This window comes from Pygocentrus nattereri, chromosome 25 (genome assembly GCF_015220715.1).
Source record: "Pygocentrus nattereri isolate fPygNat1 chromosome 25, fPygNat1.pri, whole genome shotgun sequence".
NCBI lineage: Eukaryota > Metazoa > Chordata > Actinopteri > Characiformes > Serrasalmidae > Pygocentrus > Pygocentrus nattereri.
The window spans coordinates 25,983,225-26,004,265 of record NC_051235.1 but is presented as its reverse complement, the minus strand read 5'-3'; the positions used below and the strand labels follow the sequence as shown (position 1 = coordinate 26,004,265).

At 39.0% G+C, this 21,041-nt stretch overlaps 1 protein-coding gene across 6 annotated transcripts in view; it reads right to left on the bottom strand.

Annotated features, from left to right (window-relative positions):
• Window positions 1-21,041, bottom strand: part of tcf12 (transcription factor 12) — a 182,380-nt gene that overhangs the window by 114,676 nt on the left and 46,663 nt on the right. For all 6 annotated transcript variants that reach the window (XM_017711637.2, XM_017711641.2, XM_037534451.1 and 3 more), the window contains one exon: window positions 7,783-7,885. In XM_017711637.2, coding sequence (XP_017567126.1) covers window positions 7,783-7,885 — 103 coding nt within the window. The remainder of the gene's footprint in view (window positions 1-7,782; window positions 7,886-21,041) is intronic.

Genomic DNA, 21,041 nt, shown 5'->3' with positions numbered 1-21,041 from the left:
GTGAACGCTGCTACACCTGTACCTGAATGTAATGTCATAACGTCATTACAGATTCATTTAAATGGCCAGATGCCTCTTTCTTCTGATGCACCACTTTGTCAGATTAAATGCTACACAGACCACTTTTTTCCAATTCCAATTGGCAGCTCATTAAAGAGCAAATTAGTTTTGGTGATTTATTTTAAATTTCAAACTTTCAAAACCAGCCAACAGAAATGTGTAAAGAAATCAGAATCCAACATAAAAAACACTTAATTTAACACTTCATGCATCACGTTAAATTCAGCCTGTTGGTCTCATAAGGGTACTGATTTCAAACATCACAGGAAAGACAAATCTGTGAAGACAAGCCTGAAAAATCAAGGAATTAAATATAGAAATACTTGCTCGCCCAAGGTGTAACTAAACCAACAAGAGCAAATCTTGTAGTATTTTACCCTCATCATACAAATGAACTAATGGATGTTTCAGTTCATCACTGAATAAATGTTCAGGCAAATTTGCCAACTTTCCTTCGGGATCAATGAAGTAAGTCTCAGTCTCTCAGTCTCTCTCTCTCTCTCTCTATATATATATATATCTCATACATACATACAGTGTAGCTAGGTGTAGTACTATGTGGCAAATAATACAACGCAATAGACCCTATATGGGGTAATACAGCATATAGTACCTTACTGAAAAATAGAGTGTAATGATGCAATATATTCAATTAACCACAATATGGTCAAATATACTGATATATAGATGCAGTATATGGTACATCACATACATCACAGGTAAAAGCCCCAAACACACTACAGATGCATGATGATTCATATCAGCATTCAACAGATGTATAAATTTGATCAATATTTCAAACTGATATTTGGTGACATGATACTTGTATAACTTGTGCTCCATATAAGCAGCATGTTTAGGTGACGCTGGGTTACTGTTTCAGTCATTTCATTCATTTTACTGCATTTGTACCCCTACTGAAATAAAGGATACATGTCTCTGTAATGCTAATCCAGGTAAATGTAGTCACAGGTCACAAATGTTTACGTATCTGCATCGACAGATACGCAGATGTGCATGAAATATATTGGATATCAGCTTCAGCTCACATTCCCAAGTCGGTGCATCCCAAACACCACAGGGAAGGTTAGATTCCAGCTCGCCGACGCTGCACTGACAAATTCAGAGCATAAACACTTGAATGAATGGAGTCACGTGTCATGAATGATGCTGCGACATCACAGAAGGCTGCAATATGCAAATGAGCACTAACATCTGAAAAATACAAGCATAAATAGTTTTTGGTGAGAACAGTGCAGGCCAATCTTTAACTACATCAATATCTCCACCAAGGTATTTGTAATACGTATTAAAAGGCAATGGAATAGCAATGCTGTACTTTATACACATTATTCATCCCTAATGACACACCCTGGCCCATCTATGCCAATCCCACCCCTCATCAAATTAGACCGAACCTGTCAAACAACCACATAATACCTCAGAAATGTATTAAAGCTTATGCAGCGCTGTTTAATTTCATCATGAGCTTTCTTGTTTTTAAAATATCATGCTTGATAAAATGTGTCCTCCTTTTCCAGCTCCACGCAGCTCCAGCGAAACCATTAAAATGCACTTGAACTAAAGATGACCTTTTAAATGAATCTCCATTATTCAAGACACACAGCGAACTGTGGTGGTTACCCTAATTAAAATGTTATGTCAAATAAACAGTCATTACCAGCCATCTGCCTCGCACTAAAAAACTGTACCAGGTTCATTATCATACACAATGGGTGACCTCGACTAACCCCAAGCTGCTTTCAACATGCCGTACTTCACGGCGAGTAAAGGATGGAACCGGGTCAAACTTACAGCCTCGCCGGGGTCGTTAAAGAATACATGCAGTAAAACATCTAAAAAGAAGAAGGAGAAGAGAAGAAAAACACAATACAGCCAGGAGAACGATGGCCTTCGGGCTTTCGCTCGGCAGTCAGTCAGTCCAGTCTTTGGACATCAGTGTTTCTTAGCTAAAACTAAGTCTGGTTTAGATGTTTTTACAAATAGACACACAGTACTGTGAAAAAAAGTTCCAACCAGCCAAGAAAAGTGGAAAACTCTGAGAAAGTATGTAAAAAACACCATATAAGATCAGAAGTAACAGAAATGAACATGAATACAGCACAACCTAAAAAGACCTCAAAGGGTGTGCTTGGGTTTTTTGAAGTTATTAATATATTGCTCATAATAACACAGTTAGAAGAAGACAGGTTTGGCTCCTGACGTTTCCAAACAATGTAGGGATTTGATGAATTCCATCAGCAGCACAGCTGATCTAATTTAATGAAGGATTGTATTTTCACAATTTATTTGGTGTTCAACAAAGTGCATAAAGTATTTTAGTACTTGTATTTTGTTTTGTATTTTAATATTGATACATAAAGTAAGAGATATGAATGTCGCACGCGCAAGTCGAATATTAATTATTAAATAGCTGTCAATCACAGTTTGAAATGCATTAAAGTCGAGACTGTTTGTATCATTCAGTTAGGACAAAAAGAAAGGAGCTCTACTTTACTGGAAACACAACACTTCTTTACTGTATTATGGTCATTTATGCCATAAAAGTTATTAAAAATCATTTCTTTTTCTACTTATCATATTCACCATTATTGCTCAAATATTTATAGCAGTAAGCAGATGCCACAGAGTAGGCAACAAAACTAAATCTCTATACTGGACACGCAGGTTATGAATATATTACCCCTGTTGATAATAACATTTCGCCGCTATCGGAAGAAAACCTCGTTTTTCAGTTTTTTACATAATTTGAAAATGCCTGTTGCTCTTTACATTGTGTGTGTGCATTTCAAGATGAATGGACCAAAAGAAATGACCCAAAATGACTTTGACTTACATTACAAGCAAAGATTTTTTCCTTCTCCTGTAAAGTTACCATATGTATGTGTACGTGTGTGTGTGTGATACATACATATATATATATATATATATATATATATATATATATATATATATATATATATATATATATATATATATATATATATATATATATAGAGAGAGAGAGAGAGAGCGCAAGAGATACGAAAATGATGAGCATAATTGAATGTGCTCTCTGTTTACAGAGTCTTGTATTTGATTTACAGTAAGTTACAGTAAGCCACCTAGTGTTAACCCACATATCCTCAGCACAGTCTGTATCATGTTCAGATGTATCATGATACTGTATGTTTGCCATATATAAATATATTAATGTCCACTTCCAGTATTTGAAACGCCCTTTGTTCCATATGTTCTCTGATCTTGCCTAATCAGATAAACCAGATACTGGACGGCAGCGTAACTACTGAATTTGCTCAAGGAAACGGGAAATGTCAGAAAGTCAATGTGTTGTTTATTTGTGTGTTTACTGTATCTTTTAACAAAATAAATGCCTACTTTCCAGTTAAATGCCTTTACATTACAACTCTCTCAGAAGACTTTTGCTAAAGCTAAAGGCACATAAAGTGCAAACTCCACTGAAGTAGCACTGAGAGTTGAAATATCAAAGCAAATCAAACAAGGACTTTTGCAAGGGCAACATTTCCCTTCTTGCGTCTTAACAAAATGCATGAGGCAGACACAAACATTAAGAAACACAAGCACCTGGCTAGAACTTAAAATGCACCGATGTCTCTAAGGCACTGAAACACTTTATTTGCTCTGTAATACAAAGTCATTTCAGACGCTGCAGTCCACAACGAACAAAGTGAGATTTGTATTTTCTTATAGAAACTACTGCGATTTGCCTGTAGAGAATCCACTTAGATCACATTGTCTTTAAACCCTTGTGTGCGATAAACAAACAAGCAAATAAATAAATAACATTTTAAAAATCAGCCAAAAACACAACAGCGGCCCTGGAAATGCTGGTGATTTTAAACTGTATTATGCCTCTCTCAGTCGGGGCTGGGCTCTTTCATTACTGAGTTATAAGGTCTGAGAGTTGTTTTAATGAGGTTGCTCCAAAAACGCATAATTCCATGTAAATCCCAGATACTGTTGCTGAAATTCAATTTGATAAGACTCTGGCTCATCGTCCAATCCCGGCCAGATAAGCGCAAGCAATTCAGCCGCGCTATCAGATTGTCTAATTCCCCGACACATCATTGTTCCTCAACATTTCCATATTTTGCTACTTACAGGCATAATTAGCATTACATCCGCGAGACTGAGGAAGCAAACACCCCCCCCCCCAAAACACACACACACACACACACACACACACGCACACACACCCAGGGATCAATTGGCAGAAAGATAACATTTTGTTTCGGTGGTCTCCTCATCCGTAAACTTGCCACCTTGCATGGCAACCGGTCTCCAGGGCGAAGCTACAAAGCGCTGGCGTTCAGCAGCCCATAAAGCTGTCATGTGCTAACACATCACAAGTGAGTAGGACAGAAAGAGCGCCAACGTCGGACTCTCAGCCACTATCATCCGTCACTCGGCGCTAGAGATTAATGCCCTACGGTTCGTATAAACCAATCAATCAATTCCTGTAAAAATATCTGAAACAGCAGCATCTCATTAGTATCTCTTCAGCGCAGCAGTGTCTTTACCACATTTTCAACTCAGTAATAAACAGATAAGGCTGGAAAACATCAAATCAAAGCATGCACATAGTATCAGCATCAAAACCCATATTTACGCAGCTGCACAGCTTTAAAAACAGGGGAACGACAACAAAACGGACAGAAGGAAACAGCATAACGCTGTTGGCGGAAGAAAACCTCGCATCTCCAAAATGGTAACTTCACAGGAGAAAAGAAAAGAAAAAACCTGCTTTACTTCCAATGGAAATCAATGGAACCAGACTTTTTCCAAGTCATTCTGGCCTGAGTCTTTTGGTCCATTCATCATGAAATTTCCAGACAATGTAAAGGGAAACAGGTATTTTCAAACTATGTCAAAAACTGAAAAACAAAAACGGAGATACAAGGTTTTCTCCTGACAACAGTGATAAGTGATAAACGCCCAGAAATGTAACACTGAACTGTATGGTTCATTAAGAGAGCACGATTGGTCCTGTTTAATGGGATTTAGTGTTGTGCAGCATGTAAAATGTTAAATAAAATGCAATGTAATAAAATATGGCACTTCTAATCTGTCTCTCTCCTACTCTGTACTCTGTAAAATACTGTGATAAATACTGTTATTAGTGCAAACTTAGGCAGGGACAGTTTGGGATACTTGTTAAAAAAAAGAAAGAAATAGCCGAGCTGCAAAAGGCTGTCAGATATTAATTATTACATAGCGGCAAATGCAGTTTAAAACACAATAAACTCACATTTGTTTGTTAATTTTGTTATGACAAAAAGAAAGAAGCACAAACTTGTCCTGGAATATGTCTTTACTGTAGTATGGTCATAATAATTAGCTTTACATTTTTCCTTATTGCTAAAATATTTATAGCAGTAAGCTGATGCCACTGGAGTAGGCGACAAAACTGAACCTCTATACTCCATATGCAGGTTCTGAATATATTATTCCTGTTGATAATATTCATTTCTGTATTTTAATACTGATACATAAAGCAAGAGATATGAATACAGTAAGTGTAACCGAATGCATTCTTTGTTTACACAGTTTTACATTTGATCTGCAGTAAGTTGGCTTTAGTCACCCAACGTGACCCCCCCATTCTGTATCAGGTTAATGTTTACGTGTATCGTGATACTGTATTTTTCTTGCAATATCACCTACCAGTATACTAATGTCTATATCAGGACTCTGAAATGTCCTTTAAGCATAAATCTGAAGCATTTTTTAAACAGAAACTATATGGATAATAAGCACCTTCGATAATATAAGATGTAACTATTTCATCACCATTCAGAACGACTTCTCTAGCATTTTTCCTTGTCATACTAAATGTGGATGTTAGACATGAATGGGTTAAAATAAGATGTAGACATAAATTCATGTCAAAATACTTTTTTTTTTTTTTACAAACTGAGCGAGTGCAACATTCACAGCTTGGTCCAGCGAGTCAACAGGCCGTCACAGGCGAAGCTGAGACAGCAGGCCAACCTCCTGTATCGATTCAGACGGAAAAAGACCTGAAATATATTTGGAGCAAAAAGAGGAACTCGGCCGAGTTCATCTCGCTTTCACACACACCTCCGCGGCGCGAACACGGAGAGAAATCTTATGACCTGACTTGGTTTGTGCGAGAAATGATCTCTGGCACATCTGCTTGTTTCGCCTCTACACCACTCCCCGCCCCCCACACCAAAAACACACTCCCCCCCACACCTCTCCCCTTCGCTAGTGGAAGCAGCCGCTGGCTTTTCTGATGATAGCTAGAAGACAGTCTTTTGTGATGGAAAACTGTACTGATGGCGTGACTTCCACCCTGAAGGGGGGAGGGGGTCAACTTCTGAGAACAGTCACCACAGGAAAGGGGGGTTGGAGGGAAAGCGAGAGAGAGAGAGAGAGAGAGAGAGAGAGAGAGAGAGAGAGAGAGAGAGAGAGAGAGAGAGAGAGAGAGAGAGAGAGAGAGAGAGAGGGAGAGGACAGTCTATACTAGTGCTGGGTGATATTGATAAAATTCAACATTGTGATATTCGCCAAATATCTCATGGTATCACTGTTTTTGATGATATTTCAGTTTGTGTTTATGAAGTTAATGAGCCTCTGTAAGAAAACAACATCAAAGTCTTTATTTTAGTAAAGAGTAAAGACATGTTTTCCATCATATGGGCCCTTTAAGATTGCAGTAATAAAGTAAACGCTTCCAAAGCCCTGCAACTCTGTGCAGAGAGGATGTCTAATAAACCAGCTTGTTTTGACTGGACTGTTCTGTTTTAAAAAGACACCCTAGGGAATTTAACTACATAGGGCAGAAAGGAAATTCACAGCGTACATTACTGTTTTAGTTATTTTTCTATTGCTATTTTGATGTATACACTGCAGTTAGTAGGGATGAGGAGTATAGGAATTCTGTCTCAATATCAATTGTCAGATATTACGATCTATCAATCCAGGTTTAATCAAGAGGTATAAAATTTACTGGGACGCTTTAACTGGATACCTTCAATGCTGATGAAGACACCCCCCTTGGCAATTTCACTTAACTTTCTTCTTCTCCAAACTGCCAAGGTTACAACACCTGTTATCATGTTTTTATTTTTTATTTACTGTTTTTGTCTGTTTAGTTTTTTTGGCATGCGTTGCTGTACATGTACAGTTTCTGGACTTTGACAGTCTTTTTCATTTCTTTTTTTGTAATGGGACTTTTCTTTTTTGGGGGTTGGGTTATACTGTTCTTTTGTCATATTATACAAAAAAAAATGTCTATGTAGATATCAATCGATGATGATACAAACCTAACGGTGGTTTTAAATTGGTCAATATGTCATTTGAGTCATTGAATCATCACTGAATTATCACTGAATCATCACTGAATCATCAATCTAAGCTGAAACTTTTTTTTTTCCAACTATCTGACGATATCCATGTGATTATGTCACTGTGCATCCCTAGCAATTAGACAAACCTACTCAACACCACAAAAACAAAAACTGATATTGCTGTGTGAGAACAATGTGACCCTTTCTGTATAGACAACATAACCACCCAGCACTACAAGTTCTGTCTACAAAAAAGGGACCAGACTGTGAGAAGCCTTGCCCAAGAACATCTTAAGCATAGATAAATGAAACCTCTCTCTCTTTTTCTCTCAGGATGTAAAGAGTGAGAATCACCTTGGCTACTCACCCATTATGCTGGAGCTCATGAAAGGTGTCGGGGACAATCCTTCATGGGACACTAATCGACTGTCACTCAAGTGATCACCATAATGAGGGCTGTCTGCGAAACCCTGGGGGAAAGAGATCACAGCATTAAGCACATTATTAGCCAGCTCTGCTAATTGAGTGCTATGACACTCCTCTAATTACTGAAGCAGCAACGGGGAGCACAATTGGTCAACTGTCCCCTCAAACGATCGATTTTTTTCTCAACTCCTGTTGTTAAGAAACACTTTTTTTCTTTTAAATCTCTGATGTATAAAAGGGAGCACACTGCCCTGGAGGACAGGCGGTGTTTTTACCACATGGTTGTGAGGTCATTAAACCACAAAGGTATTAGAGCATGAACGAAGATGTCAGGATTTTGGGGGGCTACTGCAAAGATAGCATCTTATATACTACAGTTATATAATTTGATCTTTAGTAACACTGTTCTGATGGCTGACTGTAGATGCTTTATGGACACTCACTGTGGACCTTCAGTTAAATCTATTAAATTAAACTTTTCTCTAAGCCTGAAACACTCAGTCTAATCTTAACCTCAACCTAAACTAAGGCTAGGTGATACTAAAAAAACGCAATCAAATATATCAAATATATCACTGAATCAGATGGTATTTAAGTCTGCATTAGTAATGTTTACGAACCCATGCTTCTTCAGTGCTTCTACTCTATTTCATAAAACATTGCGCAAAGCTGATGTGGCTTGTTTTGGACAGTTCATTCTGTTTTTTTTTTTGTTTCTCTTAAAATTAGACTAAATAGAAGGGCCTGGACACCACAAACAAAGTGGTTCACTAAAAAGCTACAAAGCTAAAAAGGAACTACTTTATTAATGCCAACATATCACATTACCCAAATAAAATAATGGGTACTAAAGGGCGATAGATCATGTTACTCATATAATATACACATATTTTTGTATAACGAATAAAACACCATTATTTGCATTGCAGACATCAAGACTGGTGGTTGGTTAGTGTAGTGGGTAACACCTCTGCCTTCTACACTGTAGACTGGGGTTCAATCCCCCACCAGGGCAAACACCCTACACTATACTAATAAGAGCCCTTGGGCAAGACTCCTAACACCACCTTGGCCTCCCTGTATAAAATGACCAAACTGTAAGTCGCTCTGGATAAGAGCGTCAGCCAAACGCTGTAAATGTAAATGTAAAGACTACCGGTTCCCATCACTGCCACTGTAAAGAAATCAGTAAGTTCATCTACAATGAACCATTTCACAGCACAGCAAACCACTTTGAAAGACCTTCATATACCAAATATTGGATAATGCAGAAATATTGAAATTAAATTTCACCACAAAGTTTGATAATCAGAACGCTACAAACACCCTATATATCAAAATTCAACACCTTTATGGTAGCTACCGTGTAACTTCAATACTACCAAGAACTGAAAAACCTCTTATCACCGAATTTCAACACCCAATTGCTGGTAACAGCAGGCACGCATATTCCAAAATCTAGACTGCTGATAGTCTAAACTACATCCTGTACGCATGCTATTAGTGTTAGCACTACTGCAGACAGTAAATACACCCACCTCCAGCACCTCACACTCATTTCTGGTTTAAGCCTGGTTTAAATTTGGGCCGACAACTGATTATGATGGCGCTTCACCAGCTCCACTTAACAACTCGGAAGCAGTGTAAAGAAAAGAGGCTGTTGAGTGTTGAGGATGCGGCAGGTAGGATCAGCGTCACTCTCGACTCGACCCTTCCAGGTGCTACAATCAGCCTCTGAGTGCAAAAAGCAGTTGCTAGGCAACATTTTGGTTTAATGAGATAAGCTTCATTTTCGTCATGTTTTTGTTTTATTTTTATGATCCAAATCTACACATTTATTTTGGACCATCCAATGTTTCTGGCTAGGAGTGCATTTGATCACCACAGTAATTTTTCTTCTTCTTTTTATTTTTTTTGCAAAAAAGGATCCATTCTTAGACTTTATATAACCAAATTCATTTTCCTTAATGCTTGCGGAACAGAAGGACTTCATGTTCCCCAACACTTTTTACAAAACAAAACTCATTCTTCAACTGGGAGTTCTTATGCACAATATACATATACAATATACAAAATGGAATTACATTCCAACTTAAAGCAATAATATACAGAACATTTTATCATGTGTATATATATATATATATATATATATATATATATATATAATTTATACATAAATAATACATAAATGCAATATTCTTAGTATGCAATATGCAATATGAGAAGTATACACAATTTCTACACGGTTAAATCGTGTTTACATACTGCAGACCTGGATGCAAGCAGTTTATCCAACCAAGGTGTCTGTCTGCCAAAAAAAAAATCCTTTCCTTTCCTTTCTTCTGAGGCTAAACACTGCCCTTTCATGACCGTTATCAGCTTCAGGGGCTTAGGTCTAAATATCGGTCACAGTATGGTCCTTTAAAACTCAGGGTTCCCTGCCATAAAAGAGACTCTGTAGCTGTTCTAATCCCGAGGCCTGTAAAAATCCTCCTGCCGCTGCAGTCAGATGTGTCCCCCAAACTACATTAACTCCCTCCGGAGGCCCAGAGCAGCTGCTGCTCCTCATTTCTATAGGCTTTACCTCTCCCATCTCATATCCTCCACATTCAAACACAGAGCGAGAAAGAAAAGAGAAAAAAAAACACAAAATCTTATTAAGCATCTTTTTTGGAGTTGGGGGGGCCATGGAGTCTGGAGTCATTTCAAAGGCAGTGGAGTGGTGTTCTGCACGAAATCAATCCGAAAAAAAAAAAAAAAAAAGGTTCCACTATTGTGTTCCTGCCAGGCCACCGTCCGTGTTAATCATGCCATGAGCTGCCTCACTAATAACATGAACCCTGGAGAGATGGCAGCGGGGATTCTGGCAGGCAAAAAACAAGCTTCCAAACCGCTCGTTCCTACTCTACAAATCAGCGTGAGACGTTTTAACTGACACTCCATAAAGCAGGCGCACACATGTCGGTTTTATTGTGTTTGTGGGTACTTCCATTTACCTGTGCAACACCACAGCCAGCGCGATAATGCAATAGTTTCCCTATATTTCACAGTTTTTAATGATATTTAAGTTTACATTGACAAAGTTAATGAACTCATGCTTCTTGGGAGCTACAACAATCCTGACTTGAACATTTTGTTCTCTTTTCTCTCAAAATGACACCATAGGGAAACGTATACAGTGCTGTAAATGTTAACCAGAACCAAATCACATTCCCAGAAGGGAAACCTACTGTGTTTATGTATTTTAAACTGTCCTTTCAAAGCTATCTGTAGCAACCATCAAACAACACACACTGCAGTTAAAGGGGAACTCCACAGACTTTTCAAAAAGGTTGCTTAATACAACTGCGGAGATGCCAGTAACATGTGGTTTGATGTGAAATTGCAGGGAATTTTACAGATACTCAGATTTCTACACAGTGGTGGATGGGGTGGTTGCACTGTCCACAATGCAAATACAGTCATTTTATTTTATTTTACTTTCTAATATGACTGGCGAACATACACACGTCCTCTGAGTCTTTATATGTGATGGTGAAGGGGTTAAAATAGTGGTAAATTTGACCACACGCTGTATGTACCTGTCTGCTAAGAATGTATTTAAAGACACATTTCACCCCAAAAGCTTCTCTCAAAACTACTGAAAAACAATGCCTCATCAGACATCATCATCCGGCATTATGGTGGTCGCATCAGGCATTATGGTGTAATAACATCTTGTGAGGTAGTTTTAGGTGAATTCAGATGTCTGGTTCCTACCACTACTACTATGAACACTTCTGACTCAATAAGTGTCTCTAGAACAGAGAATTTCACATTAAACTGGTGGAATTTCCCTTTCAGTTTTTGTTATGTTATTTGCTATGTTCTGTGTCATTAATGCCGCTAAACCTAAAAATCAACATCGTTGTGTGACACCAATATCACTACTGATACAGACAATACACTGCATGGCACTAGCTCGAAAGTCTTTCGGCTCTTTTAGATATTTAATGATAAGCTGGCAGTCTGTGTGATGATAAGGCATGTTTAATCAAAGGTGGGTAGAGTAGCCTAAACCTATATTCAAGGAGAAGTAAGGACGCTTGGTTAAAATATTTCCTCAAGTAAAAGTACCCAAACAACTTTAGTAGAAGTACAAAAGTATCAACTACGTAAGTACTGAGAATCCTGAAGAACTGCGTTAGAGCGTCATAAATCCAGCATTCACCAGGACAGGAACTGAAGCCTGTTAAGCTCTATTCTTCTGTTTTTTGATTGATTGTGGTCTAAAATAACACACCCGAGGTCTCACCCATCACAAAGCAGTACAGATGTCACCAACAAAACAAAAACGGCTAAAATGTAACTGAGCAAAAAAGTAGATTCCCTCAGTCAGTTTACTCAGTATACTTGAGTAAAAGCAAAGAATTATGATTTGAAAAACTCAGAACTGTACAAACCACCAATATTTTACTTGAGCACATGTATCTGAGTAAATCTAACTAGTGACTACCCTCCTCTCTCTTACAGTAAGAAACAGAAACTGAAGGTCACACTCATTTATAAGCATTTCCCCCCCAAATCACAAAGCGTTTATATAACCTTTTGCTGACGTTTTCTTACAGGTTTCATATTTTATCATTTTTCAACAAAGTGTATTTCTACGTGAAGAATCTCAGAAAGGCTGTGTGGGGTTCATTATAGTCCAATTTTATTGTCTGGCCTTTTAAAAACACAGTAATTACTCAATTAGTCAAATATAACCAGTATACACTACTAACAACCATTCATCAACAGTGACTGTCCAGCTTTCATGTTTTCATATTATATGATTATAAGGACATTTGTTCCTCATTAAGGGCTTTAAAAAAAAAAAAATCAAACACACACACACACACACACAGAAATTAACCGCTCCTCCACGTTCACCCATCAGTGATATATTCCGGCATCCTTGCTGTTTGTGACCCGGTGCTGACAGCTGCCAGAGTGTTGGAAAAGGACAAGTGGAGCAGAGGGGAAAGAATAGAGGGACAGGGCGAAGAGAGGGAGAGAGAGATGAGGGAGGGCAGGGGGAGTTTATGCTCCTTTGGGACCATTAGATCATCAATCACGCCTGGTTCATCATCACTAAACACACCATTCTCTGTCTGTGTGTACTGTCCTGCTTCTGCTGTGACTGCAAGCGAAAGCGCTCCAGTTACTGCTGGCTAAATGACTGTCAAAGCACTGCGAAAAGGGGAATTCCTCTGATTTCTATCAAAATTTCACTGCAGTTTAGACTGCTTGGATAAACACTGGTCTATTCTTCAGAAACACACAGAGTCAAAACTGTGACAAAGGCAGAAAGTATCTGAAGCCTCCATAGGCTATAATGATATTTCTGAAATGATACATTTGCATAAAGAAGGGAAAGTCAAAGGAAAACAAGCAAAAAACACAGGAGTTTCCAAAACTAGAGATCAAAAAATAATTAAAAGCTACAGAGAAAACGGGACTCCTTGCAACCGTGCAAGATCTGGTAGACACCAAAACTGTCCCCATCAGATAAACAGCACTTAAAGCTTTCATCTTTGAGAGAGAAGAGAAAATCAAACGGCTTTAGATCTGAAAACATCCATAGGTTAACTTTCCACTGTGAGGAGACACATCAGCACTATGGGTCTCAAAGGATGTGAAATATATGCATATCGCTGCTGTCGGAAGAAAACCTTGTATCTCTGAAATGGTAACTTTACATCAAAAGAAAAAAAAAAAAAAACAAACACTTTACTTTCAATGTAAGTCAATGGAACCAGACTTTCTTTCCAAGTCTTTCTGGGTCATTTCTTTTGGTCCATTTATCACAACATTTATACTCAATGCAAAGCAGGCAAATAAATAAATAAATATGGCAAATAAAGAAAAACAACAAAAATGGAGATATGAGGTTTTGCGCCCCAACAGCAGAGTAACAGCACCACTAACATTATAAAAAAAATCAGGTTAGTAAAGGTTAGTATTTCTCTAAAGTAGATGATGCTCCTTCAAAATACTGAACATGCATACTTGGTTATTCTCATATCTCATATTCTCAAAGTAAAATTACAATGAAAGACTGAAAAACTGGTGGAATTTCTCTTCAAGTAAATTACATTTAAGTAACGTCTCGCTGGCAATACATTCAGAGATTTTGTTGTTGTCTCCTTTAACTGATTAAAATCTGTCCCCAGAGCAGTTGGTGCATTTATTTTTTATAAAATTCTTTACATATAAAAATAAAAGCACTGAAACGGCGTCATTAAAGGAGAATAACAGATTAAACAGAGAAACGTCCATTAAAGGGTTAAGCATGCGGGACTCTAAAGCCTTTTCCTGCCCAGGTGAACACCAGCCTGCATTCCATCGGCTTGGGGACAGGTGATAGGGTCGTGATGGACAGGGGCAAGGCATTGTGGGATAGCGGTCTCGGACTGGGCTGTCAGACGGGACGCCCCCGGCAACGGCTGCCCAGGATAGAGGGCCTGGCTGTTAGCCAAGGTCAGCATGCAGGGGCTGCGGTGTGTGCATAACCCACTAATCTCACACACACACACACACACACACACACACACACACACACACACACACACACACACACACACACACACACACAGAGAGAGAGAGAGAGAGAGAGAGAGAGAGAGGAGAGAGAGAGAGAGAGAGAGAGAGAGAGAGAGAGAAAGAGAGAGAGAGAGAGAGAGAGAGAGAGAGAGAGAGAGAAAGAAAGAGAGAGAGAGAGAGAGAAAGAGAGAGAGAGAGAGAGAAAGAGAGAGAGAAAGAGAGAGAGAGAGAGAGAGAGAGAGAGAGAGAGAGAGAGAGAGAGAGAGAGAGAGAGAGAGAGAGAGAGAGAGAGAGAGAGAGAGAGAGAAAGATATGGGAGAGAGACAGAGACAGAGAGAGAGAGAAATGGGAGGGAGGGAGACAGAAAGACAGAAAAATGGGAGAGGAGAGAAAGAAAGAGAGAGAGAGAGATATGCGAAAGCAAGAGAAAAAGAGAGAGGGCAAGAGAGAGAGAAAGATATGGGAGAGAGACAGAGAGAGAGAGACAGAGAGAGAGAGAGAAAAATGGGAGAGATGGGAGAGAGAGAAAGAGAGAGGGCGAGAGAGAGAGAGACAGAGAGAGAGAGAGAGAGACAGAGAGAGAGGGAGAGACAGAGAGAAAGAGAGAAAAATGGGAGAGACGGGAGAGAGAGAGAGATATGCAAGAGAGAGAGAGAGATGGGAGATGGACAGTGAGAGAGAAAGAGAAATGGGAGAGAGAAAAAGGGAGATGGAGAGAGGAGAGAGGGAGAACAAAAGACAGAAGAAGGTAAGAGAATGAGAGAGAGAGAGAATAAGTGAGTGAAAAGGGGAGAAAGAATAGAGAAGGGAGAATAGAAAGGGGCAAAATATGAGAGAAGAAGGGGACAGACAGACAGAAAAGGGAGAAAAGAGTGAGAGACACAAATGAGATAAAAATACAGGGGATAAAAATTTTCTGATTGTTTAAAAAGTAAATAAAAGAATAATCTGTGATCTAAACTACAGAGATGGAAATCTGCCAACTCACTTCCCTCATTTAAATTACCCAACTGAACTTTTTGTATCAGAGGAGAAAAAACAGTAAATAAACAGTCCGAGCCACTAAATGTATTCATTTATCTGATGAGAGATTAGAGATTAGAGATGCTGCTAAACCTCCACACAAGTGCTGCGACACATGAAGATGCTGATAAGATTGAAACAAGCGCTACAGACTGCAGGGGAATTCTCTGCCTGCTATCGAGCGTCTGTGGTTGATGTGCACGATAGCATTTCATGAGCAAACCACAGAAGGATAACACGGCTTCAACAAAGGAGGAACACATTAGTTTCTTCACTTTCTAGCACTCGGAGAGGCTCAGATCCCACAGTGAAATTTCAGAGTGTGGTTTGGCTCACAGGGATTTAAATCCCACCCCAAGTATTGTGAGTTCAGGTAACACGACGACTGTTAACAGCGGAAAGTTCGTTACACTCACTTTGAACCTGGCCATTTTATCAGAAACACCTACCATATCCGCGCACTTTAAAGGGTCATAATTACTGACTGCAGCCCGTCTGTGGTTGCACTACTTACCAGCCCACTGTCTATCAATGGAAAAAGACCCCTACACAGATAATGGCCCCCTGTCCAAAAAAAAATCCAGCCAAGAGAAGCTCTGTGGTCAGAAACTGGCCACTGACGAAAGGATAGAGGATGGCCAACACAAACTTCAAAGGCACTTTTTTATCCTACCCCACCTTTTCATTTTTAATCTGATTTTTTAATATTCCTAACTTAATTTCTAATTAGATTTCCAATTTAACAAGTTTCCCTTTTAAATCTATTGTTTAAATTGTTTAATCATGTTTTTAATTTCTATTCTCAATTATTTTTGTCTGTCTGTCTGCCCTGCGATGAACAGGCAACCTGTCTAAGGTGTTTTCTGCCTTCTATCCAGTGACCGCTGGCATAGGCTCCAGCCCCCCAGCCTGACCCAGAAAGATAAGCGGCTTAGAAAACGTGTAAGTGTGTGTGTGTGTTTTCTGACTCTGTATTTTCTCATTTGTAAAGCACTTTGAATGACAGCAGTGTATTAAAGGTGCTATAGAGATAAACATCCCAGTAGTAATGCACCAGTACAACTGACTGGAACACCAGAAGTAAGCATTGCCTACTTTCTCATACACTTTATCACTTGTCTTATGTATTATTTCCTCCTTTATAGTTAATAAGTGTTGAGATAGCCTCATGTCACCTTATGCGTAGAAGAACAATCCCATGTAATTCTACTGATGACATTTGTGTGGTTTTATCCATCAAAATAGACCAGTTCTTTTTTTTTTCACACATATATACATATATACCAAAGTAGACAGATACACACTAAAGTATGAGCAAACCAACAAAAAATACAAAAAATAAAAATAAAAAAACCAGCACTTCTAATATGATCACTACATAAACACAACTCAGGTCAGGCAGTGGACAGCGAAGGAGCCGGTGGGACTAAGAGCAGCACTTGCGAATGTTTCTCACTAGTACACGTAACTACATAACAGTGCTTAGCTGCAGCTGCACTACTGATTCGTCTAATATTTACTTAATAGATGAACAGTGAGAAATATTTTAACAGCAAGACAGAAGCAGGAGGACAGACTCTCGAACGCCCTCAATCGGACTAGTCTATTCTGATTGGGGTGTTTACATGGATGTATTCTATTCCTACTGAGGCATGAGTCAGATTATTAACAGATTATTAGGCCGCATTTAAACGTGGCTAGTATGTAGTTTCACACTGGAAAGAAAAAAAAAAATCACTAGCACTCAAAGAGGTGAAAAGTCACTTAGAAAGAACTGCAGTCATGATTCATTTTCACACAGGCACTTTCCAGCTCGTCTTTATCCATCAGAATTAAACAGGCTGTTTCCATTCCTTTCATTACCTTTAAGACTGATAAACGATCTCTGTTGTGATTGTTTGCCCAGTACTGTATGTGCCAGTTTGGGTTGAAATTTGGCTTATAACTTCAGTATGAATGGGACCTGCTGTAGGCTGAATAGGGGAGTATATGTAAATACATGGGTTACTATGACATCACAAAAGCAACCAATTAAAATCAGGCTGTTATCGCTGCTTAGTTTCCATATACAGAGAGAGCCTTTATACAGAGTAAAAGGCACGATTTGAAACTTCAATGATATTTACAGCCCAATCCCATTTCATCCCTTGCCCCCACCATTTAGTCCTCAGCCCCTCGTTTTGTTACGTTCATGTCTTGGGGGTAGGGTGTCCCAATTTTTGTTGAGATAGAGGGGTAGGGCAAGGTGTTCCTGCTACATGACCCTCCAAACGGAGGTTTTTTAAGAGACACACCCCAAGCAGTGTTGTGAGGGAAAAAAAAACTGGTAAGATGGCTGCATAAGCGAACAAAGAAACCCACAAATGTGAGAATTTTCTCTGTAAAAAATGCCGATAACCATCTTAGTCTGATGTTGGATCAAAGTATTATTGCCCTTTCCTTCACAACATGCATAATAAAGTCAATAACAGTATGCCAATGTCTCGGTAGCTAGCTGCCTGAATTTTTTTCGCTCCACCTTAAATAGTCCAGCAGTACATGAGTAGTACTGGCGCAGAATGTAACCCTTGCTACATTTAAGGTGGAATGAGAAAAAGCTGATGGATATCTAACTTCAGCTTCATATCATTAAGAATCAGGGGTGAACAATAATAAATAATTGTCTTAAGCCCCGCTTTGAAGGCCCGAAATGGAACTAAAGCCCAGCAGTGAGGTTGCTGAACTTTACCCGCCTTCACTGCCATCACTGCAGACTGGCAAGGTCGCCCAAAGAGCACCACCAGTAGCCTGTTAATGAATTAATTTTTATTTGAGGGTCCCATTTCGTGGGGGAAGATTTCAACAACTACCCCTTGTAACTCAATTCCAAGAGGCAAGATGGACACTTGAAAGTAAGAGATAGGGGTAAAAATATGATATATAGAAATATAGAAATATGACTGGGCCTACATCAGCCTTGTGTTCAAATATAATGATGACTTTTCCATTTGGGCCTTTAAATAAATATAAAAAAAGCACTGGTATCACATTGGTATCAGCCAAGTCCCAGAGTTCAGGTATCGGGATCGTTATCGGCAGAGATAAAGGGTGGAACTGGTGAAACTTAAGATCACAGTGCACTGCAACTGTACACTCAGCACATAGTTTATATGGCCGAGGCAGAGTGAAAGAACATGAACGTGGCCCATCGTGGCCAAAGGGAGCGTCAAACACAGCATAAACACAAAGACTAAAGGCAGGCTGTTTGTGGGGACGCCTGAGCTGATGAATGGATGGATGGAAGGGTATGGGCAGGGTTCAGCCTGAGCTGGGGATTAGAGGGAATCTCCCCATTCTTTCTGCTCAAAGTGGGCCGGATGAGCGTTTGACAGGCTGGAAACCCTGCAGCCTATGATAGGTATGCGGCTTTTCTCTCCGACAGTCTGCCGGCCACACGCAGTCTTTCCACAGAAAGACGGCGGGCACGCTTGTGAAAACAAGGCCAAAACCGGACGTTGGAGGGGTTTTCTCTGGGAGATGTGGTCATTTCTGTTGTGCGCAATGGTTTGAAATTTATTTATTTTATATTGATTATTCTAGGTTAGAGGCGAGCAATGATAAATGACCAAACGAATGCATCTACAGTGGCAGCACACAGCAAAGATGCATCACCGCTGCTATGTTTGTTGCATGTGATTGCATTTGTTTTCATACATTTTCAGTCTGAAATCGTACCAACTATGAAGCAAAAAGTGAGGCTGAACTGCAGGACCCATAAAATGCTCCTGACTTTGTAAAGTGCTTTTTTAAAAAAAGTGATTGAAAAAATTTGATTAAAAAAAATGATAATTTTTTTTTCATTACTGAGGTTAGATTAGAGGAGATACACACATGCACACACACATATATATGTATTTCTTTTTTTATACTGAGCGTCTTAGGCAAGATGCTTATGCCTCCATCCATCCATCCATCCATCCATCCATCCATCCAATATCTCTGCTTGTAACTCCATTTTATTTTTAGTTTTTGATTTCAAAATGCCTGTTGCCCTTTATAATCTGTGTAAATAAAGAAAAAAGTCTGGTCTGATTGACTTACACTAAAACTAAACTAAACTAAACTACACACACACACACACACACACACACACTATATATATATATATATATATATATATATATATATATATATATATATATATATATATATATATATATATATATATATATGTATATATATTTTTTTTTTTATATTTAAGTAGTAACATGTAAATAATTAAATAATAAGAACATATGTATGACCCCACAGTCTCACACTGTATCAAAACAAACACGTGTGTGCATGTGTGAGGTGTATGAACAGAACAGCTGTCTGCTCACTGATGCCCGCCCCTCGCAATGTCAGAAACGCTGATTTATATGCACCTAGAGCAAAGATATCTCAAGCGTCTCCAACTTATAATTCAAATCAGGCAGACGCCAGAGCCGTAGCCTGTAGATGCGCATTGGGGAAGGACACTGGAAAATAAACAAGGCTCGTGTGGCGCGAGAGCCGCTGACATTTGACTGATTTCTGATGGGAAGTGACAGGAGATTGACATTAAATGAAATTCATACAGGGCACCCAGAACAAACCAACGTGTAAAAGACAAACAAACAAATAGAGAAACAGAGAGATCTTCACACTCCGCTATGGATCTGCGTGTGCCAGAGTCTGTGTGAAATGAAATAAGGCCCACAGTTGAGGCTTTACGCCCAGGCCGACTCCATTTGCATGCATGAAAATTTCACCTTATCACAAATCTGAAATGCATCCATGATTCCATTCCAATTACACAGAGCTGCATTTCCAAGCCTTAGAAACATAAATGGTCGTTATTTTTTTGGAGATTTCATATCTACCACCAATAATATCAATCATTATAACTTTACATGGTCCACAATATTTGCATTTATATTCATACATTCCGTTTACAGGGATAAATATATGGAGATTAAAAAATGTAGTAAAGCTACACATGTAAATTCTTCATAATTGATGCATATATGATCTAAATGATTTTGTTAGATATCCTGAATTTTAACACAGCTGCTTTAATATGGGAACATGGCAAAATACTCTAATTTAGCCTGAATTTAGAGTGAATTTATTGTAAATTTTGGGTGCTGAAACAAAAAAAAATATCAGTGTTGTGGCGCTGTGCTAGAGAAAGCAAGGGACAAAGAGAGGAAAAAAACAAGACAGAAATCACGAGAGAGAGAGAAAAAGTGAGAGAGGGAGCAAGAGAAAGAGAAAAAGCTCAGAATGATCGAGAGAGAGAGTGCAACAGAGTAAAAGCAAATAAGAGAGTAAGGGAGAGTTAGAAGAAGAGCAAGACAGAGCAAGAGTGAGAGAGAAAGGAAAAGTGGGAAAACAAGAGAGAAAGAAACAGAGAGAATGAGAGAGAAAGAGAAAGAAACAGCGAACAGGCGAGAGCAAAAGACAGAGGCCGAGTGAGAGACAGCACGTGAGAGAGAAATGGACTATCGGGCAACAGTGAAAGAGTGTGAAAGAGAGAGAGAGAGAAAAAAAAGAGTGAACAGACGAAAGGAAAAGACTGAGAAGGAGAGACAAAGAAAAAGAGGAAGCAGG